We start from the raw sequence: 26,572 nt of genomic DNA, 5'->3' as shown, positions 1-26,572 counted from the left end.
TTTGCATGAACAAACCCAAAATTTATTCATCACTCATTTAGCACCTTTCTAAATTAAGTAATCAATTAACCAATTATTGAGCACTAGTGTGTGTCAAATGCTGTGTTGTTGGTTGGGACTAGAGTTATACACAAATCAGATACAGTCACTGTTTCATGCAAAATGAAGTGATTAAAAGCATGGGCCATGGAGCCTGACCACGTGGGTCTAAATTCTGGTTCCATCCATTACCAGCATGTGCTCTAGGATAAGTTAAGAGTTCTTCACTTTTTTAATCTATAAAACATGAATCCTAGCTGGTAAAAATGTTGTGAGGATTATGTTAGCTTATCCATGAAAGGTACATAGAAGGGTTAGTTACCTACTGCTGCATAACTTAGCAGCTTGAAACAATACACATTTATTATCTCACAGTTTCAGTAGATCAGAGATCCAAGCTTAACTGTGAAATCACAGTACTGCACAAAGTACTGCACGGTTTGATTACTAAGTCATTAGCTGATAAGCAAACCTCACAGAGCAGCTTCATGTCAGCCAAGGCCACACACAACTGTGCACAACACATTTGAACTGACAGATTTTGACATGTTAAAAATACAACATCGGTGCACACTGGGGATCCCTGGTGCCAGAAACAAAGGTGACAGAAGGAAAAAAAAACTAGTCCTTAGTGGTTTCCTCCTCCTTGATTTTAACTGAAGCACTCTCTCAAGCTTTGACCAACATACAGAGCTTGATTTCCAGGCTAATGGCTTTGGCCAGGGGTCATGGCAGTGTTAACCACCTGCTGGTGCTTATCCAGGATATTTTCCAAGGTTGAGTCTCATCTGAAGGTTCAACTGAAGAAGGATCCACTTGGAAGTTCATGCAGGGGTGTTGGCAGGATTCACATCTTTGGGGGAATGTTGGACTAAGGGCTTCATTTTCTAGAGGTTGTTCCTTGCCTGGGTATTTCAGATGTTGCACTGAGCTTCATTAAAGACAGGAATAGAGAAAGTCTTCTTTTAATGTGGAAATAGGAATCTCTTGCAATCTAGTCATAGAAATCATAGTCCCTCAACTTTGAGGTATTCTATTGTTTAGAAGTAAGTTGCTGAAAGCTAAGAGATTATTTAATGCTATGAATCCCAGGAGGCAGAGATCATTTGGGGACCATCGTAGAAGCTACCTACCACAGTTACCTGGTACAGAGTAAGTGCATGCTAGCTTTTGTTATTTATGGCACTTCTGGTCCAATGAGGGGTTGTTGAACTGTGAAGTGGAAGGGGAAATAGATGGTACCTTGGGAGCAAGTATGATGACTTAAGGCCAGAGAGAGAGGTGGTATATTTGAGGTACTTGGAGAGGACTGGCTTTGCTAGAGCATGAAGATATTGTAGAGGAAAACAGGGATCAGGTGGCTGAAAGGCAATGTAAGCCAGAGAGAGATTTGGGACTTTATCCTGAGGAAATGGAAAGCTATTGAATTTTCTGCAGGGAAGTTACATGACCAGATTTGAAAATATCACTTTGGTTACATTGTGTTAAGGACAGTTTGGAGAGAAGCAAGAGTAGACACAGGAAAGCCATTTTGGGGGATTTCATAATGGTTCAAGTGAGAGGTGATGATAGCCAGGGCCATAATGGCAGCAGTGGGAAATATATTACAGATATGTAATAACAGGACATGGTGAATTATAAGATGTGGATACAGGGGTGCAGGGTGGTGAGGAAGAGGCAAATGATGATCCCAAGTTCACCCTTTATAGAACTAGATGAGTGATGGCTTGTATACTACCAAAGGCAATATTGTAGAAAGAACATATTTTGAGGGAAAAGATGACTTTAATCCTGGAAATAATGAATTTTAAGGAGCCTGTGAGATATCTAAGGATGTCTGAGATCATCTGCCAAATGCAGCTTTGAGGACTGAAGAGAGTCGAGGACAGCTCTGAAGCACTTGGATCTTCAAAAGTTGCACAGAAGATCTTCTTCAAGAAAAGGAAAATGAGAATAAGAGACCAGAGAAATTGGAGAAAAGTCAAAACCAATAGGAAGAAAAAAATTTTAGTAGACGTGATTGGTCAACTGTGTGGAATAATTCAGAAAGGTCAGGCTCTGACAAATGTCCAAAAAACTAGTTACTCGGGGTTATTTATGACCTTGGCACTAGCACTTTGGTAGAAGGGCAAACAGGGAAACTTAGTTGGATTGATTTGGGGAGAAAATGGGAAGCAACATGATAGAGGCTACAGATATAAATACACACAATACATCTGAGAAGGTTGCCTATAAAGAAGTGAAGAGAAATATGGCATTATCTGGAGAAAATATGGACAAAATTGAAAGCTTTGTTTTGTTGCACTTGTTTTAAATAGAAGAGTTTGTGTACCATTAAATATAGGTAGAAATTGGCCAGCAGAAATGGGGGTGGGGGGTACAGGAGAGTAGGAAGAATTGATACAGCAAGGTTCCTGAACAGATGGCTATGTCTGTAACCCAAAGCACCAGCAGAGGGGTTTAGAAGGAGGGGCTGTTCCATTTTAACAAGGCAAAGAAAGAAAGGTTGTGTACTTCGTCCTGGTGGATTTGGTATTGGAACACTGAATGTGTTCTGATAGAATGGCTTCTATTGCCTTTTTAACAAACCCTTTCCTTCAGATGTTGAGTAGCCCAAGCATTCTAAATCCTCGCTACTCCAAGTGTGGCCCTGGGACCAACAATATCAGCATTACCTGTGAGCTTGTTAGAAAAACAGAATCGGGGCATCAGGGTGGCTCAGTGGGTTGAGTGTCCGACTTCAGCTTAGGTCATGATCTCACAGTCAGTGAGTTCCAGCCCGGCATCGTGCTCTGTGCTGACAGCTCAGAGCCTGGAGCCTGCTTCAGATTCTGTGTCTCCCTCTCTCTCTGCTCCTCCCCTGCTTGCACTCTATCTCTCTCTGTCTCTCAAAAATAAACGTTAAAAAGAAAAGAAAAACAGAATCTCGGGCCCCACCCCAGGCCTACCTTATCAAAACTGATTTTTAACAAGGTTCCCAGGTCATTCCTTCTTACTTCTTGAAGGACCTTTCCATAATCATATAAGTATCATCATAAATACTGATATAAGCTGATTTTTATCATTCTACTAAGGTGACAGTTGAATGCCCTGGCCCTTGACTGCATCAAGGAGGTGGAAACAGGAAGGATCACATGGAAGTGGTCCTCTATTAGTTTTATGTAAACCATAGAATGAAGAACTTCTTTGATTTATTTCTGACACATTCGAAGCTGAAGATCTATGGGTGAAAACAAAGAATTTAAAAAAAAAAATCAGAATAGTTTCCCATTCTAAAAAAGCTGAATGGAATTTAAGTACAAGTGATAACTAAGATTCTAACCAGTGAGCTGAGAGGTGACAGGAGGACTAAGCCCAGTACCTACAGAAATCATAGAATCATAGAGTTGGAAAAATACCAGACGTGATCTAGTGCAAGGGCCAGCCAGAGCGATAGTCCCTCCTACCTCACCCAATCCTATAGCTTCTTTTATTTCCCCACTTCCCCTCATAAGGAACTGGCTCCTTTTCATCATTAGGATCCTTTTTCATCATTAGAACCCAGTTGTTACCGGAATTTTCTTTTCGTATTTTTAATATTTCCCTGGACTTCCACCCATGGGGCCCAAATTTGGCCTTGTTAGGTTGCAAGAATTTTTACTGAATCCCTTGTTGCATAACAACCCCCAAAACACTTGACACAGGAGTTTCATCTATCCTAAGTCCTCTCTCGATACTTTGCTTCAGACAGGCCCAATATGCACAGCTTCTGAAGTTCTCTTCATTCCAGACATTTCCTTCAGGATGCAGAATAATTTCCCAGTGTGCCAAGGGGCAAAGCAATGCCTAACATATCACCTGAGTAATGAAGACTAATTTAGAACATTAATTTTCCCTGATCCATTTCTCCATTATTGCAGCCTAATATCACATTAATGCTTCACAGCCATTTCACACTCTTGGTGTCTATTAAAAGCTTGTGGTCAATTGTAATCCTCTGATTTTTTTTTCACAGGAAGTGCTGCCAAAGTGGACATCTTTCCACCTGCCTGTATGCCAGAGTGTGTGTTCATCGCAGACCTCCCTGTGCATCACTGCAGAGTCAGGGACTGGTCGCAAACCTCACTCTGTTCAACTATACCATGACCGTAATGATGTCGATATCACATGTGAGGTATCAAAGAACACACCTTGTCCTCCTAAACATGTGCTCCTCTTCTAAAGAACAACCTATTTATAAACTCGGGCTTTGGGGAGGACCTGAGGTGACCAGGCTATTTACCATTCTAGAAGCTAATTTGTGATTCACAGCCTTCCCTTCTTCTTACCAAGGATGCCTTCCCCGTCCCTGCTTCAAATAATTAAATACCCAGCTAATTAATTTCCTTTCCTCACACCCAGGGTGACTGACTCTTGACTCTTTTTTTTTAAACTACTGAGCAGGTCAAGAAACCCAACCCCTCCCCAGCAACCAGAGCCCCGCCTCTGCCCCAGGAGGCTGAGAGTTGAAGGGGGGGGGTGCGGCTGGGGGGGGGGTCCCCTCCTACTCCAGGCCAGGTCCCCTCCTACTCCAGGCCAGTCGGGCTGAGGAGCTCAAGCTCTGACGCCCCATCTGGTTGGACGGCCAAGGGTCATTCTAAAAATTGCTGCTGCTGGGACTTTGTCAGGTGGCTGCTGGTGGCTCCCCACCGCATTTTCCTTCTCCCTCCCTCCCTCCCTCTCTCTCTCTCTCCACAGATTGCTTCCCAAGAGGAGCCTGCTGCTGAAAACTCACCATCACACGTCTGGACGCCACTTCGCACAGGAGGGTAAGGAGCTGGGGCCACGCTCTCCAATTCCTGTCTTCTAGATTCGAGGGTGCGTATGGGTGTGTGGGTGCGAGAGGGTGGCCGCGACCGCGTGCTCCTGGCTCCGGAGCAATTCACTGACTGCCGTCTACAGCGGGCGGTACCGTTCTGTGCCTGTGCCCGATGGGAAATTGGGAGCCAGAAAACATTTTCTTGAAATGTAAGGAGTGCCATAGATTAGGAGAATGCCTAGGGATAGAAATGCATGAGAGGGATGCCTTTAAATAGTAAAACTGCTAGTCGTTTCTATTAATAATTTTAAGTCTCTAAAGCCTAATGTATTTTTTTTTCTTCCTCTCTATTTTATAAAGAAAGGAGGGACAAAGTAACATTCTTAGGTTTGGTTCACAAGGTTTAGAATTCCCTCTTCATTTTGATCAGGAACCATGTAAACATTTAGTACCTGATCCATTTAGATGAAATACAGTCCGTTTCAACTCAGTTGGTAGCACAAAAGTCAGATAAACTCTTTGAATTCCCAGAAATATTCCTACTGGCAAGATAGAAACTCCCCCTATGAAAAGAAAGTATTGTTGACTGAACCATAAGACAAATTTTTGTTCCCGATGTACACATATGGCTATGCTGGTCATACGTTTTAGGTTAGAAATGAAACGGTAAAGTGGAAACCCCCCCCTCAAGTCCAACTTAACTTAAAATGGCAAGCAGCAGAGGCTGGAGTGTTTCTATTCCAGGAGTCAGTCCTGATGAGCTCGGACAGATGCAGCCACAGGAATGTGACAGGACAGGGAGAAGGCGCAGCTGATTCGCCCCTTTGGCAAGGACACATTCTGGGATCCCAGCTCATTCTGGCATGAGAGTGACAGTGACACTTTAGCACACATGGCTTTTCAGCTTGCCCCATGTGGAGTCTCTCCCAGGAGGCAAGGGTGGAGGGCAGCAGAAAAGAGAATGTTCTTAAATATAAAGTGACAATTCTTTTCTATAGTCAGCTCTAGAAGATTTTCATTTGAGAGCTGTATCAGGCCGGGACACAGTGTAATTCTTTCACAGTGTCTTGCCCACTCCTTGAAGACAGTAGAATTTTGTGACTATTTCTTGTCTGACCATTCTCAGCCCAATGGTTCTGGGTCTATTTTGCGTTACGGGCCCTTTTCAGAAGATTTCATGAAATCTCTAAGCCCACTCTACAGAAAAACACAAACACACAGGCGTAACATGTTTCATAATATTCCAGAAATTTTCATGGAATTCACGGACTCACTTGAAACCTTAGCCAGAGCAAGGTTTCCAGATAAAATACAGGATACCCAAACTACATTTGAATTTCAGATAAACCACCCAGTTTTTTGTATAAGTATGTCCCAAATATTTCAGGGGATATACTTATTCTAAAATATGATTCAAGGTTTATCTGAAATTCAAATTTAACTGGACATCTCGTATTTTTATTTGCTAAATCTGTAAATCTCCTGTCCCAGTTGGTTTATCTGTATCTGATAAAATTGATTGTAGGGTTCTGAAAAACCATATTGAGGGGAGAAAAGATATGGGACCAGACTTTGACAATTCTGGCAGCCAAAGCCAGCTGTTTCACCTTAACTCTCTGTAAACTTTTAGAACTGAGAGGTACACATGTCCTCATTTGATGGATGATTGAAGTGAATTCCTACTCGGTTGAGGTTTTGCCATGCTTCCATTAGATGGTTAGAGCAAAAAGATCACCAAAACTCAATTTCCAGTTCTGTGACAACCAAAGAGACATTAATCTGAATAATTACATTTCCAACCAGTCCCACAACCCGTATACATACAAAAGTCTAAGAAGAGATTTCAACAAAACCAAAACCAAACATTTTAGTGCTAGTTCCTTGCATCCTGTGTGCGGTCTTAGTGAGTGGAATTACAATCAACTCTGCGTATGGTTTCTGTATCCTTTACACATAAAAGCCAGGCGCAATTCTCTAGCTAAGTTAAACCATATGGAATTAATACTTGTTTTTAAACAAAAATTGATAATTTCATATTCATCCCAACACATAATAAAAGGAAGTGCTTTATTCTCTGATCAACACATTCCTGTAGGATCTCCTTGAACCTATTTCTGTTTTTGGCTTACCCAACCGATTAGAGTTTTATATCTTTACTACCCGTAACAGGATTAAGAAATCCACAGGCTCTGTTCCTCCTCAAATTTATGTTACATTCAAAAAGGCATTTCCTTTATTTTAGTGTTTGGAGTTTTTATAACTCCATTTCGTGTTCTCTGTATCCAAATTTTTATCTTAGAACCTTGGTTCTGCCTCACTTAGTCTGTGTCTTCCCATGCTGGAAAGAGCTAACTTTTTAACCTGCTACAGAGTTTAGCCTACCCTGGGTCTAAGAGAGGTGATTAGAGGGGTCAGGACTCAATCTGGGTTTGAATCTGTGCTCCACTGCACACTACATACTTGTGTGACCTTGATACGTTTTTAAACTCTCTCTGAACCTTAATTTCTTCATTGGTAAAATGAACATAATATACCCTATCTTTTAGGATTTCAGTGGTGCTTAAATTTAAAAAAAAAAGTCACATCAAGTACTTAACTCAGGGCCCAGCACACAGTAAGGTCTCAATTAATAAATGCTAGCTATATAATTATTTTGAACAGACATGGAGGTAACAGTTTACATTTAATACATAGTGTAGATTCATGCTTGGTGGTTTATAGTTAGGAATTAATTATGAATGTACTTAAATTTGGCAAATACGAAAGATGATGAAAACTGTGGTGGCTCACATGACTGTTGCCATGTGTTCATCAGATGTTGAATACATGACACCATCGTAATAGAAATGACACGAGAGCCAAGATCTGCAGTGGACAATGGGAGGAAAGTGTGGAATTGCATCCCTAGTACCCTTCTACCTAGTTTCTAATGGGCAGCCCTTCCAGGGGACCCAAGAGGCTGCTCCGGGTAATATTGGACAGAGCAGAGACAGAAGGAGGGAGGCTATGGTGTCCATCACCAGAAAAAGAGAATTGTCTGGGGTTTCTGCACAGAATGAAGGGATAGTTTGGAAGTATAGCGAGCTGTTCATCCCATTACACAACCTCTTCTGCTGTAACTAACTGGACCAGTTCCTCTTTCCAGTGAGTCCTACTACGGTAGGGGCTGTGTGAAAACTGCAAGTCCTAACTGTCTCAGGGAGCATGTGTGGTTCTTCCTTTCTTTGATCCTGGAGTGGTGGTGGGGAGGCCCACAGCTTCCTAGAGCCCCCCTGGGTAGGGAGGGAGAATCAAGCCTGTTGTGCTTTAAGAACAACAGAGAAACAGTCTTGAAACTCTCCCAGCCTAGGACACCTCAGCAAGGCTGTGCTTCTCACCATCTAGACCATGACCCCAGTCAAAGCCTTCCTAACCTCCCTCTATGGTAACTGTGGTCATTGCCCTGCCAAGAAGCCTGGACAATGTCTCAGCAGCTTGACCACAAGACACTCACTCAGTTAAAAAAAGAGAAAAAAGCTTTAAAAAAAATAAAAGTAATTAAAACCCTCATCCAACTGTGAGTTAATATATAATTGAATCAATGAAAGCAGAATGCTTTCAAAATTTATTGCTTAATTTCTAGGTTATACTCTAGATTACATATGAACATATGTATGCAACTCATTTGTAAAACATCTGTTCCTCACAACCACGTTGTGGGGCTGTCACTGTGACCATCATCAGCCATCACTTACAGTATGACCCAGGGCACACAGTGAACATTTGTATAATTGTAGAAGAAACAGTAAAGTGTTCCTGTACAAATTGTTTCTGAATATATGTTTGCATATGACCTGAGTGACTGAGCATTTGCATTTGCAGTGACTGAGTAATATATTTTGTAAATATTCAGTTCTTTCTGATCATTCGTTGTACAATCAGCTTGGAAGCCCAGCGCCATGACGGAATGAGTAAATAGCAGTGGATTAAATTGTTCCACTTTACCTTCACACATCTGCTCCTTAGGCTGCCCTTTTACAACTCCCTTCCTTTCAAGCTGTCCTTGCTCTTCATTTAAATGTGACTGTGAAAGAATGATGGTCGGTCACGTGGCACGGTGAGTGTATATGTGTGTGTGTGCACACATACACCCACTGTAACATCCCTGTGCCTGTACTCCCTAGCAAGGCCCCAGGGTGAGGGATCTGTAGAGTTTGTTGGAGGCTTGTCTGTCTGCCTGATGAGAACGGAGCCTCTTGAGTTTTGATCTGCCATAATGAGAAAGCTAGTCTTCTCTGCAGTAGGGCCCTGAGTAGCTGCCCTTACCACTCTTACTGGCCTGTAATCCTCCTCGAATTGAGAAAAGCAGTGGCCAGAGCCCCATGCAGGGCCAATAGGAATTAGAGGAGCAGGCCCAGTGGAAAAGCATCTGTCAGGATACAGGAGCCCGTGAACATCTCTGCAGCCTAGAGGACATCATCAGAACTTTGCCCAGCTTCAGAGCAGTGACTGACCCTCAGAGTCCTGTGAGGAGTCTTTAGGGTCCTTATTGGAGGAACATAGCCCACACTAAGAACACCTGGCCAGGTGGATACACAGCCTCACCTCCAAGGTGCGCACCTAGAAAAAGGATGTAGTGGCAGCTCTAGTACAGAATGATTGAATATGTGAGCATGTCTGGGAAAATATGGCCACTAGGAAGTTGAAGGCAAGCTCTGGTTTCAGTAGTCTTTTATAATCTCCTGACGACTTCTCTCCCTCTAACTCGCCTAGAGAGAGCTTAAGAAGCCAGTTACCTGGATTTTGAGGGCTCTAAAAGACCTCTCTTATTTTAAAAATGTACATATTAAAATGTTACCTAGAATATTAATTAAGTGATGCCTGGGTGGCTCAGCCAGTCAGGCGTGCGACTTCGGCTCAGGTCATGATCTCGAGGTTCGTGAGTTTGAGCCCTGTGTCAGACTCTGTGCTGATGGCTCAGAGCCTGGAACCTACTTCGGATTTCGTGTCTCCCTCTCTCTCTGCCCGTCCCCTGCTTGCGCTCTCTCTCTCTCTTTCAAAAATAAATAAACATTTAAAAAATGTCAACAAAGAGCATGATTTAAAAATAAATAAAATAAAATAAAATAAAATAAAATAAAATAAAATAAAATAAAATAAAATTTTAATTAATAGGGGCACCTGGCTGCCTCAGTCGGTAGAGCACGCAACTCTTGATCTTGGGGTTGTGGCTTTGAGCCCATGTTGGGTATAGAGATTACTTAAAAATAAAATGTTTTTAAAATATTAATTATACTAAATTAATTTAACTGATTAATATTATTCAAAATATCATTTAAATAATAAAATTATATATACATAATAAACAGCTGACCCTTGAGCAACATGGGGGCTAGGGGAGCCAAACCCCTGCACACTCAAAAATCTGTGTATAGCTTTTGACTCCCCCAAAACTTAACTACTGATCACAAGGAACATAAGACATCACGTTTTGCTGCCATAAAAAATTTCCTGGAGAGGCAGACTGTTTATGCAGAGGTGATTAGGGTCACGCAGCGTGTTAAGAGAATATTTGCAACTCTTGAGCTCACTGAAGTAGCAACAGGAGGGTGCTGCAAAATTATTACAATTAATTTTATGCAGTTATGACTTAATTCTGCATCTTTATGTTTGTTTACGTTTCTCTCAACTACAAATGGTGCCACACATGGTCTGTGTTTGTATGTGTACGTTTTCATAAATTTTAAATTGTTTATAATAGGTTTGTGTGTATCTTATGGTAGCAGATGATAAAATAGACTAGTATCTACATACATTTTATGCATTCATGACGTACCAGACTTTTTAATTTTTTCACTATTTCTAGATTATATGGTTTGTCTGCAAGTGTTTTCAATTATTGCAAATCTCCAAAAAAACCTCCAATGTATTTATTGAAAAAACCTGTGTGGAAGTTCAGTCCAAGAGTCAACTGTACATATACATGTACATATATGAAAGATAGATATGTATATATCTACATCTATATCTATATCTATATCTATATATAAAGGAAATTAAAAGTGGCAACAGGAGATAAGAGACGGAGGCCTGGAAGAACTTTTACTGATTTCACTAGGGCCTCAGGTCATCTTCTTCTCCCTTCCTGGAGATTTCTTAATCCTTCTTGATCACATACTAATTTATTGAGTTCAGGCCCTTCCCAGAATCCAACAGCCTTTATGTTTTGGCCTAATATGCCTGCCCACCTATCCCTCATGACAGCCATCTGAGTCTGCATGTACCATGCTGAGTCATGCCTCCCTGCTTCAGCATGAGGCATTTCCTCTACTACTAAGTGATCTTCTCTGCGCCCACCCCCCCCCCCACTCCTCTTAAAAACCCTTTGTCTTGTACCAGGACCAGCAAAACCTATTATCTGCAAACCCTCCCATCCCAACACCACTTCACCAAAATAAGCCTTGTATTTGAATCCTTAGGCCCAGTCTTACAGGTTCAATCTGTTTCATGTAATTTTGTTTTGCTACATAACCGATAACCAAATGTCCCAAGCCTTCTAAATTTCTAGGGTTACCTTTATCATTCATATCAAAATAAAAATAATCTGCTCCTCATACTGCATAATTGCACAAATTCCATTTCTCTCCCTAAGATTTTCAAAAATTCTTAGAAATGTTCATAGTTTCTAGAAACACCCTCCTGCTTCCAGGTTGCTGTTTGCCATTTCTCATTCTGGGTCCCTGTGTATGCTTGTCCCCTGCTCCTCATGATTGCTTTTCCATAATGTGGCATCTTTCTCTGATTCGCTTCACTTCAAGGCTTAAACAAGTTACTTTCCTATTCCCAAAGACCCACAACACAAAGTTGTTGATTTTTATGAAAATGATTGAAATTTTTTGAATGCTCACTTTTTGCTAGATACTCGGCTGAGTGCTGTATAGGCATTAATTTCTCATTACGTTTTCATTTGCAACCTTGCAGGCAGGCACTATTATTATCTTCACTTTAAAGACAAGTCAGTGGAGACTCTAAGAGGTTAGGTAATCTATGGTGAGTCTTACTTTGGATTAGTAGCAGAGCTGTATTTATATCACATTTCATTATCATTTAGTTTGAAATATTATCTAATTTCTCTTGTGACTTCTTCTTTGACACATGGATTATTTAGAAGTATACTGTTTAATTTCCAAATAATGGTGGTTTTTCTAGATTATTGTTACTAATTTCTAAATTTAATTCCAGTATGATCAGAGAATGTACTCCGTATGGCTTCAGTGCCTTTAAGTTTACTGAGACATGTTTTGGGGTCCAGCATAGGGTCTGATCTGTCTTGGTAAGAGTACCATGTGCACCTGAGGAGAATTTGTATTCTGCAGTTGTTGGGTGTAATGTCATAGAAATATCAGTTAAGTCAAGGTGATTAATAATGTTGTTCAGGTAATCTATACCTTTACTTATTTCTTTGCCTAGTAGTTCTCTTAGTGTCTGGGAGTTATTAATATTTTCAAGTATAATTGAGGAATTGCCCATTTCTCCTTTTAATTCTGTCACTTGTTTTGCTTCACGTAACTTTGAAAGTCTGTTATTGGGGCTCCTGGGTGGCTCAGTCGGTTAAGCCTCCGACTTCGGCTCAGGTCATGATCTCACGGTCCCTGAGTTCGAGCCCCGCGTCGGGCTCTGTGCTGACAGCTCAGAGCCTGGAGCCCGTTTCAGATTCTGTGTCTCCCTCTCTCTCTCTCTGACCCTCCCCCGTTCATGCTCTGTCTCTCTCTGTCTCAAAAATAAATAAACGTTAAAAAAAATTTTTTTAATAAATAAATAAAACGAAAGTCTGTTATTTGCACATATATGTTTATATTTGTTATATTCTCATGATGATTTGACCTTCTTATCATTATGAAATTCCCTCTTTACCAATGGTAATTGTTTTTTTATTGAAATGTATTTCACCTGATATTAACATATCCACTCCAGTCTTCTTATGTCTACTATTTCTATAGTAAATCTTTTTGTACCCATTTATTTTTTACCTATCTGTGTCTTTATATTTATAGTGAGTCTCTTGTAGACAGCATATATTTGGGTCTTACTCTTGCTTTTCTTATCCATTCTGAGAATCTGTGCCTGTTAACTATAATGTTCTACCCACTGACATTTAATGTAATTAGTAATATAATTGGATTTAGTTTTACCATTAAATTACTTAGCGGGGGTTTTGTCCCCTCTAATTTTTGTCTCTCTGCTCCAACTTCCCTGCCTTCTTTTGAATTCCATTTAATCTATTGCTCTTTCAGCTATACTTGGCATTCTTTTTTTAATGTTTTTATTTATTTTTGAGAGAGAGAGAGAGAGTACAAACAGGGGAGGGGCAGAGAAAGGGGGGTACAGGGGATCTGAAGTGGGCTTCATGTTGACAGCAGGGAGCCCAATGCAGGGCTCAAACTCACAAACTGTGAGATCATGAGCGAAAGTCGGACACTTAATCAACTGAGCCACCCAGGCGCCCCGTACTCTGCATTCTTTAAGTGGTTATTCTAGGGCTTTGCTGTCCAATACCATGGTCATCAGTCACATGTGACTATTAAACACTTTAAGTGTAGCTAGTCCAAAATGGGCTGCACTGTAAGTATAAAATACACCTTGCATTTTGAAGACTTGGGATGAATGAAGAATGTAAAATATCACATTAATAATTTTATACCAATTACATAGTGAAATGATAATATTTTGCATGTATATGGTTGAATAAACCATATTATTAAAATTAATTTCACTTGTTTCTTTTTAACATTTTAATGTCACTACTGGAAATTCTTTAATTGCATGTGTGACTCATGTTACATTTCTATTGGACAGCACTACTCTAGAGATTACAATATGCAAAGTTAAATTCTCACAGGCTACAGAAGTTAATATTTACCATTTCACATAAAACGTAGTAACCTTGCAACCATATAGATTCACTTACCATCACCCCACCCTTTATGCTGTAATTGTTGTATGTGCTACATCTAGAAATATTAGAAACCCCGCAAGACAATTTATCAATTTTGCTTTGAAGAGTTGTATGAATTTTAAAGAAGAATAGAGGGAAAAAAAGTCTTTTATATGCATCCAGATATTTATCATTTCTGATACTTTTCATTCCTTCCTGAAGATCTAAATTTCCACTGAGTTCCCCTTAGAGGATCTCTTTTTCCCAGAATTCCCAGCTCACTTTGCAGTGGATGTGATTGCCACAAACTGTCCTCTGGTTCTTCAATGCAGCGATACTTTCTGTTGGAGGTGTAGCTGCCCCTTGAAGTGCCAGTTGCAATCTGCTCTTAGGCAAAAAGCCACCAACAAAACAAAACAACCCACAAAAAAAACACCCCAAAACTTTTCAAGGGTAGGGGAACTCATCCTATGCTATTTCTTTTTTCCAACTCTTGACTCCTCTACAAAATCACCCTGCCTTTATTTTTTTTAAGTTTATTTATTTTGAGTCTCTGAGAGAGCACAAGCAGAGGAGGGGCAGAGAGAGAGAGGGAGACAGAGAATACCATGCAGGCTCTGTCCACACTGTCAGCACAGAGCCCGATGCAGGGCTTGAACTCAGGAGCTGTGAGATCATGACCTGAGCAGAAATCAAGAGCTGGAGGCTTAATGATCTGAGCCCCCCAGGCACCCCACATCCTGCTTTTTATACTCCCTACAGTCACTTGATAGTTTACCCTGCTTCTCCCCCCCCCCCCAATCCACAGCTTCCCACCCTCACCCCTAGAGCTGCTTGTTAAATTGAAGCAGTCCTTCTGTAGAGGCTGAGGTGTTCACGACAATACCAGATGATACTCCTACAGGCAGAGAGGGAGCTAGTCAGCAATTTATCAGACTTTATTAAGGATACTTGAGATTCCTCAATTAAGTGTGATATAGGAGAGTAACGATGTAGAAAAGGAAGATTTAAAACTGGCAATCATATATTATTGCTCCCAGGGTCCACTGGTCACCCTTTCCTTTGGAATTCCCTGCTGGCCCTTTGTCTCCAGAGCCCCATAATATTGCTGCTTTGTTGAAGCTAGATTTTCTCTTTTCTTCAGAAAGCTCATGATTATACCCTGTCACTGAGATAAGAATGATTCAGTACGGTATACCAGTTGTTAAAATAGTGAGATCCTTCCGTACGGAGTTGATACTTCTGTATTTCCGGATATTTGCTGCCCTGACCTCCCCCTGATTCCCTCCCACCCCTCCAGCCTTCTCCAAGAAGCCCCTGGGCCCCACTGTTATCCAGCAACTGATGCCTTACACAGAGTGCTCCAGGGAAGCCTCTGGAACTCAGCTCCAGAATCCATGCTATTAAGTAGGCTCCCTGTTTTATCAGTTGTTGAATATCTTAAGATATTTAAGATATCCTATATGCTACCAATGAATACAGTAGTCACCCCTTATCCACAGGGGATATCTTCCAAGACCCCCGGTGATGCCTAAAACTGCAAAGGCCTATATACATACACACACTCTATGTTTTTTCCTATACATACATACCTTGGATAAAGTTTATAAATTAGGCGCAGGAAGAGATTAACAACAATAATAATAAAATAGAATAACTATAACAACATACTATAATCCAAGCTATGTGAATGTGCTCTCTCTTAAAATATCTTACTGTACCTTACTCACCCTTCTTGTGATGCTGTGAGATGATAAAATGCTTATGTGACGAGATGAAGTGAGGTGAATGACATAGGCGTTGTGATGTAGCATTTAGGCTACTGTTGGTCTTCTGTCCAGAAGGACATCATCTGCCTCCAGACCACAGCTGACCATGGGTAATGGAAAGAGAGGAAAGCAAAACCACAGATAAAAAGGGGACTACTGTAATCATTTAATGATAGATGAACAGAATTTTTACCTTTTCGGTCTAAAACATTGATACTACTCTTCAAGTTCAGGATTTCCTCCAAAATAATGAGTGATTATAAGCCCAACATTTATGGGAATAAAAAATTGTCCAAAGGGGCTCTTCCAAGAAAATAGACCAGGCTTTTCCCAAAGACATTGGTGCTTCTACTCCAGATGGTAGAAACTGATGTTTTAAAAAAATTATTGTGTTTACCTAGTTACTTGTTGCCATTTTATACTTGTATGCCTTGTCTGTCTAACATAAATTACATATTGTATTACTCCATCACTCCCAGCACAGTGCTGCCCAGACAGCAGTAGGTGTCTGATAAATACTTGCTGAACAAAATTTTTACATTTCCCCAGAAAAATCCATCAAGAGGACACTAACCACCTAAGTCAAAGGCATTTGAAGACTAAACTGATGCGGGTTTGGAAATCTATTTCACAAGGTCAGGATGCATCTGGCATTGCTTGCAGGAAAGAATGAAGCAGGACATATGTGCTGCCGTCTTGTAAACAAATATAAATGTGAATATGACAATCTGAACTTAATGAGGAGGACAAAAGGCCCTGGCAAAGAGATAGATCTTCTCTGTTTCCCACGTACTTGCTATGATTCTTCTACATCAAAGGAATAAGGACAAACAAAATAAAAAGGTTATGGAATTCTTAACATATATTCCAGTAATTAAATTGAAGGCCTTTCAAGAAGGATCAAAGCCAAGTTTTACCCTTCAGAATGAATTCAACAGTGAAACTTAAAACACACACACACACACACACACACACACACACAGAGCCTTCAAAAAACTATGAAATGCCTGAATACCCAAATACCCATCAGTAGGAGAATAATTGCATAAATTTTATACATCTTTAGTATGGGATGCTATGCAACTATTAGAATGATGTGATGCATGTGTGTACTGATACAGAAGGAAGTACATAACTTATGGTAGGTGAGAAAAAACAAACTGCTGAATAATACAGCATCAATGTGTTTTGATGTAAGTTCTCATATAGTGGTATGCTGGAGCTGACTTGTACTGGCTTCTGAAAGCCAACTGTTACATTTTCAGGAATTTGACAAGCTGATTGTTAAGCAGTGGATAGCTTAAAAGCAGCCACAATGAGTGTATTTGCACTAAAGAAATCCATACCTTACAAAGAAGGACTTTTTCACCTTTAAGAGAGCTGGTTTATCAACACATCACTGCTCAAAAATATGCAAATATAAGTTTGTATAAGCTTATCCAATTATCTGGAATAATATCTACCAAAGTGAGTTGTTGATTGATAATTACTGATTTTGCAATCTTAAAAATTAAAAAAAAAAAACAGTAATCTCACGAAAAAGTGAATACTACCATCCTGGTGTAAATAAAACCCACTGAGAAGTCCAAATATAACATCTTCTGGTGACTAAGCTCAATATTTTTAAAAAGTCTAAAACAGTTTAATTAATGATATTTTAAGGGCTAAGCATGTATTTGTTAAACTTAGTATATTTCAAGTCTGTTTAATACTAAAGCTTAAATCTCCTTAAAGGTTCAGAGCCACTTCATATCGGTTTAAACTGGCTCAAATATTTATAACATTGATAATGGAAAATGGATACTATCCATATAAATATATCTTTATGAGGATAATACTCTATGAAGCACATTCCTAGATTTAGATTTAGCATCAAAGCAAAGACTGTATCAATCATACTCCCATCAATAATGTGTGTGGAGAGCACCACACCAGTATCTGATATACGAAGATTAAAAAATATTTTAACCATCTGATAAGCAAAATGAATCCACAAAAAAGTAAATAAAAAGGATTTCTGTATTTCAGTTGACAGTTCTCTGATTATAATTAGTTTAGCTTTAAAAAATGTATTGATCAACTATTTGTATTTTCTGTGAACAATCTAGTTACCTAGTCATAGTCTTTGATAATTTTTAATTGGATTACTTTTTTATTGTTAATTAATTGTTGGAGTTCTTTAAATATCATGTTAATTAACTTATTATCTGACAAGAGTGTTACAATTTTTAAAAAGGTGGGGTGTGCCTGGGTGGCTCAGAGGTTAAGCATCCAATTTTTTGTTTTGGTTCAGGTCATGATCTTGCAGTTCTTAAGATCAAGCCCGCTTGGGATTCTCTCTCTCCCTCTCTATCTGCCTCTCCCTGACTTGCATGCACACACTCTCTCTCTCTAAAAATAAATAAATAAACATTGAAAAAAAGAATGTGACAAACACTTTTTAAACATCAATTTCTTGCCTTTTAAATGGCTGGTGTTATTTTATAGTTTCTTTTTTTTGTATTCAGATATTTCAGTCTTTTCCCCTATGACTTCTGGATTTGGGATTATGCTTAAGAGGGCCCTTCCTACCCTAAAATTAAAAAAGAAAAAGAAAAAAAAACACCTACTTTGCTCTACTTTTTGTACACATTGCGTGTGTGTGTATGTGTATGTGTGTGTGTGAGTGTGACTTAGGAATTTCATCCATCTGGAAGTTATTTTAGTGACTATGTAGAGTAGAAATTAATTGAACTAATGTATCATTACAAATCCTTACTCACTGATTTTTAAATTCCACATTTATTCTGATATATATATACATTTCACATGGATTCCTGAATTTTAGTATTTTATTGAGGAAAACTTCAGAGTAGTTATAATTCATTTTTGCATGAGAATAAACTAAGCCCTTCAAGTGATGTTTAACTACTATTCTATAAATACTATACAGCTAGAACAGAGAATATTTGATCATTTCTGCTATATAAAATTACTTGGCAGTATAGGTATTGAGAGGTCTCATTTGATAATATAAATCTTTCTAGAATTGTCTTCAGTGCTTGATGCTGAAGCAAACTGTCCATAAAATGTGCATCTGGTTTAATGTAAGTCTTTAAGCCCATTTTTGAGGTTTAATCTACATTATGCTATTAAAAAACTATTATGAAAAAGAAGGTTTTCAGTGTAACATTTCAAAGCCCAATGCACAGTTAAAATAAAACCATGCCTTTCTTTCTTTTCTTTCTTTCTTTCTTTCTTTCTTTCTTTCTTTCTTTCTTTCTTTCTTTTCTTTTCTTTTCTTTTGTTTTTTTTTTTTTTTTTGTAGCAAAATCTTGCCTGTGACAGTGTGTTTGCCAACATGGCCCCCAAAAAGAAGACTGTCAAAAAGAACAAAGGAGATATCAATGAGATGACCATAATCGTAGAAGATAGCCCCCTAAACAAATTAAATGCTTTGAATGGGCTCCTAGAGGGAGGCAATGGCCTTAACTGCATTTCTTCTGAACTAACAGATGCTTCTTATGGCCCCAATCTCTTGGAAGGCTTAAGTAGAATGAGGCAGGAGAACTTCCTTTGCGACTTAGTCATTGGCACCAAAACCAAATCTTTTGATGTTCACAAGTCAGTGATGGCTTCATGCAGTGAATACTTTTACAACATCCTAAAAAAAGACCCATCTACCCAAAGGGTGGATCTCAATGATATCTCACCACTGGGCCTGGCTACTGTCATCGCATATGCCTACACCGGAAAGCTGACTCTCTCCTTGTACACGATAGGAAGCATTATTTCTGCTGCTGTTTATCTTCAGATCCACACCCTTGTAAAGATGTGCAGTGATTTTCTGATACGGGAGATGAGTGTTGAGAATTGCATGTACATTGCTAACATTGCTGAAACATACTCTTTGAAAAATGCAAAAGCAGCAACCCAAAAATTTATCCGGGATAACTTCCTTGAATTTGCAGAATCAGATCAGTTTTTGAAACTTACCTTTGAGCAAATTAATGAACTTCTCATAGATGATGACTTACAGTTGCCTTCTGAAATAGTAGCATTCCAGATTGCAATGAAGTGGTTAGAATTTGACCAAAAGAGAGTGAGGTATGCTGCAGATCTTTTGAGCAATATTCGCTTTGGTACCATCTCTGCACAAGACCTGGTCAACTGTGTTCAGTCTGTACCAAGAATGATGCAAGATGCTGACTGCCACAAACTTCTCGTAGATGCTATGAACTACCACTTACTTCCATATCATCAAAACACATTGCAGTCTAGGCGCACGAGAATCCGTGGGGGCTGTCGAGTCCTTGTCACTGTTGGGGGACGTCCAGGCCTCACTGAGAAGTCCCTTAGTAGAGACATCTTGTACAGAGACCCTGAAAATGGATGGAGCAAGCTTACAGAAATGCCAGCCAAGAGTTTTAATCAGTGTGTGGCTGTGATGGATGGATTTCTTTATGTGGCCGGTGGCGAAGACCAGAATGATGCAAGAAATCAAGCCAAGCACGCAGTCAGCAATTTCTGCAGGTATTTGATCCTTTATTAGAAACTCAAATGGTTTAACATAAGACAGTTTCCCTGAGAGAAGTAAATTAGTCATTTCTGTTAGTTCATTGGCTCAGTAAATCAATAACAATAATCCCACATTACGTGTACACAACAGTTCACATTACATAAAGTACATGCATATATAAATAGTGCACTCCAGATTTCTGAATAAGCCTAGGAAATGAGCTGGGAAGATGTGGTTATTCTGATTATACACGTGAGAAATCTGATACCCAGAGAAGTTATACCACTAGTAAGTAGTAATTCACATTTTCTCGTTTATAGTATGGCACCCTTCCCAATACATTGTCTTTCTGAAAACAAACTAGGTACAAATGTAGTTTTTAACACTAGATGGTAAGAAAGATCACAATAATACAAAATTTATTTTAAGTGACTGTCACTGATGACTGTCAGATTTATAATTGGCAGATACAATGAGATCATTAAACACGTGACAGGTAATTAATTTTAAACATTTATTTGAGGACTGAATACCTTAGAAAATATCTACATTTTTGATGCATGTAGAAACAGTAAAAGTATAATACAGCCTTCAGAAAATGGAACTCAAATGCCATGTTATTTTTGTATATTTATAATAACAACTTTCATATATTTGAAATGTCAGAAAGTCATGCTTCTATCATGGTACAAGTACAAAGTCAAACAACTAATGAGCAAGATCTGAAAATTTATACAGCATATCATGAAAAAAATTCTTTATTATTTCATTATAAGTCTATTTAAATGAATCCAAACAATTAACTGATTTTTGTCCGTTATAAGAGTGGTTAAGCTTTGATTTGGAGGTTAAATGTGACAAAAATGAAGGAACATCAAACTAATGGAAAGAATCTGTGTTTACAATACTTTGGAACTATGTAGACAGTTGAAACAGGTTTTCTATGACTGCTTATTTTCCTCCTGCTGATAACTCTTATTAGGATTCTAGCCACTGCTTTTGCAGTATTGATTTCAATGCTTTGTGGCATAATAACTGTAATATCAAACACTGAAAAAATATACCTCTAACCTAAAAAATCTTCCCTGCGCAGAGGTGCTAGAAAATAGAAAGGTATCAAAAATTAGGCATCTGTTGATGTTTTTGGATATGAGTTCCATTGATCTCATTCTAAACAGATGATAGAAGACTTGGTTGAGTGACTTAGCTTTACTGTTGCAATGGCCAGGACAGGTGTGTAAATGAGAAGGTATTGGTGAGAGATGGAGAAATCCAACTAGCCAACTCCTATCTTAAGCAGTGAGAATGAGCGAGGGATGGCTGGTGTCTGTAGATATGTGGAATTGACGTCAATGTGGCAGTGTTCCCTTTCTGCTTGCCACAAATACCCAGTTCGCACGGCCTCCCCTACATGCATTAATCTTCCCCATGATGGATATTTGAGTATGGAGGAAGAGGGACTAGAAGGTTGGGCTCTGTGGGGACTTCTCCAAGTGACAGCGAGTTTTATAAACGGGAGGAGGAGGAGTCACCAATGCCTACATTGCCTTTTCCAAGTGTCACGCTCTTTTACTGGCTGACACAGAAACACCAGCCTCCAGGTGAGGGGCTGCGCTCTGTTGGTAGGGAATCCTCCTTGCAGGAAGTGTCAACATTTCCATTTGTGGACTCAGGTGGGTTCTCCAGCTGCCGCCAACAAGGCTGTCACACTTCCTCTGCCATTTTCAGATATGATCCCCGCTTCAACACCTGGATACACCTGGCCAGCATGAACCAGAAGCGCACGCACTTCAGCCTGAGCGTGTTCAACGGGCTCCTTTACGCCGTGGGCGGCCGCAATACCGAAGGCAGTCTGGCCTCGCTGGAATGCTACGTGCCCTCCACCAATCAGTGGCAGCCGAAGACGCCCCTGGAGGTGGCGCGCTGCTGCCACGCCAGCGCGGTCACCGACGGCCGGGTGCTGGTGACCGGCGGGTACATCGGCAGCGCGTACTCGCGCTCGGTGTGCGCGTACGACCCCGCTGGCGACTCGTGGCAGGAGCTGCCGGGCCTGAGCACGCCGCGGGGCTGGCACTGCGCGGTCACTCTGGGCGACAGGGTGTACGTGATGGGGGGTAGCCAGCTGGGGGCGCGCGGGGAGCGCGTGGACGTGCTGACCGTGGAGTGCTACAGCCCCGCGACTGGCCAATGGAGCTATGCGGCGCCGCTGCTGGTGGGCGTGAGCACGGCGGGCGCCTCGGCGCTGCACGGCCGCGCGTATCTCGTGGGGGGCTGGAACGAGGGCGAGAAGAAATACAAGAAGTGCATCCAGTGCTTCAGCCCGGAGCTCAACGAGTGGATGGAGGACGACGAGTTGCCCGAGGCCACCGTGGGCGTGTCCTGCTGCACCCTCTCGATGCCCAACAGCGTGACCCGGGAGTCCCGAGCCAGCTCGGTGTCCTCCGTGCCAGTCAGTATCTGAACCCAGGTAGATGCGGGGACGCAGGAAGAACAAATAGGCGTTCGTGGGTAACCTTTGAGTTAGCGGAAAGGAAAATATATAACCTTTACTACAGTGGTTGTATCTTAAACTATATCGAGGCCTATGTCTTGGTGGTTTTAAATTCCGGGTATGGCTTAATCTACCTCTGGGTCTGTTTTTTTTGTTTTTTGTTTTTTGTTTTTTTTTTCTGTAAGCCACAAAGAAAAGAAACCACTCCTTTCACCGGCCATTGGGTGGCAGGCAGAATTCATTGCAGGCAGTCTTCCACCAGGGCGTTTTCCCTTCATGCATAGCGGTTACACCCACATCTGAGAATTTTCTTTTACCCTTCAGTAGACGGGAAGCTTATTCGAGTAAGCAGTTTCATGTACAAAAGGTTATCTTCCTCTTTCTCTTTTTCTTTCGGAAGTTAAAAGCATTCATAGCTTTTATTTTAAAATGGAAATCCGTCTATATCCATAAAGACTTAATTCTATATTTAAATGCAGTTTCTTTTTCTATACGTGACTGAGTAAAGAATATTGAAAGGCATCCCGTGACAAAGTCATAAAGCTTAAAACAACGTCTGACTGGAAAGTAACAGGGATTCCTCCCTGTAACTGTCACATTGATACCTTTGGTTTATCCCTTGTTCTCTTTTTCCTCTGTGCCTCAGTCTCCAGTGTAGTTGCTATCAAAAAACACTGCTCTCAAAGAAGAGAACCACTAGTCATTTAGTTTATGGTGTAAATTTAGATCATTTTGTTGTTTTTCCTACAAGTGTTTGCACTTCAACCTTCCTCCCCTATTAAAGGAATTGCAAGTATGATGGGAGCCTTACTCTGACCCTAAAAACTACACGGAGATGCAAACTTGACCCAATGTAAGCCCCAAGAAAGAACACCAAATAAAACTATGGCTGTAAGGATCATTAACTTAAAGCTTATGTAGCCCGAAGGTTATACAACTGGTAACAGTAATGTGATTTCCCCCATTTTTTTTTTTTTTTTTTTTAATGGATGAGAATGAAGGGAACGTTTGGAATTCTTGGGTTTGGCAATAACATCCTGGTGGTAAATGTCATTGTTTTCCATTTCACAGCAATCCTCTTGATTTCTTAATTAAAAATCTAACACATTTATCTCACATGGAAATATCAAAATAATATATGCCCATTCTGTTATGTATGTTTTCACTTCGTCTGCTCCAAATTAACTTTGCAAATTAAGGTGTATCCACTTGATATCATTTTCTTACATGTTTGCCAAGTTTTGGAGCAAGGGAATGATTGTAGTAAATGATACATATTTTCCTTTCTTATAATTTATCACTTTATTCTTTGATAGTTTCTTTGTTTTGGAGAAGTGGCCTATCAGTTATGGGTTATGTGCAATTAGGTTTTGAAAAATAAAACTATTTAAATGGTTAAACACGGGATACGTGGAAATGTAACTGGGTTCTCATTAATCCCATTTCTCCTACCTTGTGTAGATAGATAGGTTATTGCTAGAGTTACAATATTTATATTTAAAATATTTTATTTGAACTGTGAAAAGTGGTTCATGTAGTACACTTTGTGGAACAATTTTATATCATTGCCCCTTATGAAAAGTTCAATTTCTGTGTATTTAATGGTAACACTTGGGTAAAGCCTACAACACTATAAGTTGAGAACAAGGCATTGTTAATGTAAAAACACTGGGCTGTTTCCTCACCCCACACAGAACATTCAGAGCTTCTCCACGTACGGAGCAAATCTAAAGGTATCTGCTCCCTTGACTCTCTGTTCAGGCTGGAAAGTAAAGCTGTATAAGAAACTAGTTTATGGAGCAAGTTAAATCACTGAGCCCCTTAAGTTACCATTGTACAAACCACAGATAACCCTTGTCCTTGAAGCATCATTGGGAAAATAAACTTTTCATTTTTAATAAATTATTTTGGCCACAACCCACAATGCCTGTGTGAGGGTGACTATAACATCTTTTAGTTTGATATAAATGTATGTTCTTGTACAGTTGAGATGCCTGTAGTATATCACAAATTTTGAGAGAAAAAAAGTGATTTCTTATGGATTATAGGTCATAAGTGGGCAAATAGACATAATTCCTGATGTGCACTAGTAGTGTCTCCCGTTGAGATCCTAGAAGTTCGGTGAAGTGGAGGGCCTATGGCTTGGAATGAAATGAGAATCAATCAGTTGTAACATTTTATCTTGGAAGAATGAGGAGAGATTGACACTAGAGGATTTTTCAGCAATCAGAGCTTGATGAGAGCTTGGTGCAGACACGAAAGTGGCTTTTTAGAGATGAGATTGGAGACATGTTGGAGCTGGGTAAATCATTTGAAATTACCGTGTAATGTATTTTCTACGTTGTTTATTTTAAGACTGAGAAAACCCACGTGTCTGGGCATACCAGGTTCCTGGGGACGATGCTGCTCTCCCTTCTGTTTCAACAGTTAGGTCCATAAATAAAGACCAATATGAATTTAGGATCCTGGAATTTCTGACATGACAAATTGGTAGGGAGCATGGAACATTAAGTGTTGGTGAAAGTGCTGTGTCCTGAAACATCCCTCACTGACAACTGAAAGACACAAAAGTATGTAGAATCAAACTAATGCGCGTCACTTTTTGCGCACGAGCGAAACGTACTCTTTAGCCCTGCCATTGAAGCAGTTGCCCCTAGAACCGCGACGGTTTCTCCATGTTTCCCAACTGGAAAAGCACTTCATTTTCCATGTGTTTAAAGCATTCAATTATACTTTTGGTCTCAGGATCCAACCCTATACCTCCTTTTATTTTTCTGAAAGAAAAGGACGTGTTATTTTTGTAATGCCAACATCCTGTGACTAAATAAAAGCATCAGTTCCGCCTATCAGAGCAATAGCAAGTTACCCAGTAGCTGAAATAAGAAGCTTTCTTTTTCTGAATGGGCCAGAGACCTGATGTGCGAGTCTCAAGGAAACAAGACTGTCATGTGGTCTGTCTGTTGTTAGCGTGCCACTGTCGTCCCTGATGCTCCAGTTGCTTTCGGTGTCATTGAATGAGTTTTGTGTTTACTTTCTCTGTTGTAAGACTGGTTATGAATAGAAGGTCAGTGATGGTACAGATTAATATAATTCTAAACAGTAATTAGACGGTAGTGGGGTGTTACGAGTGAAGAGGTGTAATTGAGGCAAGAAGGAAGTGAAAATGTACTGAATGGTTCTATGGTTAAGGCAACACAGCAATTATAGTAAGTGTATTTTACAAATATGCATGTAACTAGAGGCTTTCCTGGAAATATGTAAGTGTTAAAAGGTCAATTTTTTGCTGTTATCTCGGCCAAATGCCTTCAGAATTTATCCAAGACACTAGATAAAAGAAACTAAAATCACTTCATTTAACTTTTTCCCTGAGTTACAAAGCAATAAGTTTATGTAATCTTCTCTGAATGATTCTTCTGAATTCTTTTCTGAACAAATGTTCTCTGAATGAGCTATATCCCCATCCCAGCCACGGATGAATATGTCTTCTAGCACAAGGCAGCATTATAAGGAATTATTTTTCAGTATGTCTCTTCATATCAGTAAAAACTGTAGCAAAATTTCCTCAATGCTCCTCCCATGGTAATTATGAGAACTAAAGAATCTAAAATATTAAAGATTTACCCTCCAGCACATTCAGAAGGTAAAAACCATTTAAATTTCCTTTCCAGAGAATTTGAGATGAAATGCTTGTCTTGGATACTCCTTTTAAAACAACTTTGTATCTAGTCAGCAAATTCTGGCAAAAAAAAAAAAAATTCTTTGCTTAAAACATTCTGGTACCATATAAGGAACAACAAACTAAGATGTATGTGGTGTCTGTAACCTCATCACTACCAATAAAGCTGCATTCAGTAAGAGCTCAGCCAGTGATCCACGTGGACAGTTTTGTAGTGTCCTTTGTGTGATAAACTGGGGTGTGTGGTTTCTTCCTCTAGTTAGTTTTCACGGTGACTCACTTCAGCAAAACACAACAAGAAAACGAAATGAGATGATTGAAGAGCTGTTTCAGCTACTTGAGGACTGGTAAAGGAAAAATGTATTTTTATACATCGAGAGTGATTTGCTTTGTAGCTCAGACAAAAGC

The 26,572-nt window shown here is 39.9% G+C and overlaps 1 protein-coding gene across 1 annotated transcript; it reads left to right on the top strand.

Moving 5' to 3' along the window:
• Positions 1-4,647: 4,647 nt before the first annotated feature.
• Positions 4,648-26,366, top strand: KLHL31 (kelch like family member 31). Its single transcript, XM_030315726.1, has 3 exons — positions 4,648-4,875; positions 18,807-20,011; positions 21,726-26,366. Exons 2-3 carry the CDS (start codon positions 18,840-18,842, stop codon positions 22,456-22,458), a joined length of 1,905 nt encoding a protein of 634 aa, XP_030171586.1. The 5' UTR covers positions 4,648-4,875; positions 18,807-18,839; the 3' UTR covers positions 22,459-26,366.
• Positions 26,367-26,572: the final 206 nt, after the last annotated feature.

The sequence above is a fragment of the Lynx canadensis genome, chromosome B2 (assembly GCF_007474595.2).
Source record: "Lynx canadensis isolate LIC74 chromosome B2, mLynCan4.pri.v2, whole genome shotgun sequence".
Lineage (NCBI taxonomy): Eukaryota > Metazoa > Chordata > Mammalia > Carnivora > Felidae > Lynx > Lynx canadensis.
Note: the sequence above shows the minus strand (reverse complement) of the source record. Positions and strands in the feature narration are given on the sequence as shown.

What these genes read in the sequence shown, in the direction of transcription:
- KLHL31 (XM_030315726.1), top strand. Translation starts at nt 18,840, where the DNA reads ATGGCCCCCAAAAAGAAGACTGTCAAAAAGAACAAAGGAGATATCAAT. An exon ending in GCAGTCAGCAATTTCTGCAG is followed by an intron (nt 20,012 to 21,725) that starts GTATTTGATCCT and finishes TGCCATTTTCAG; the next exon opens with ATATGATCCCCGCTTCAACA.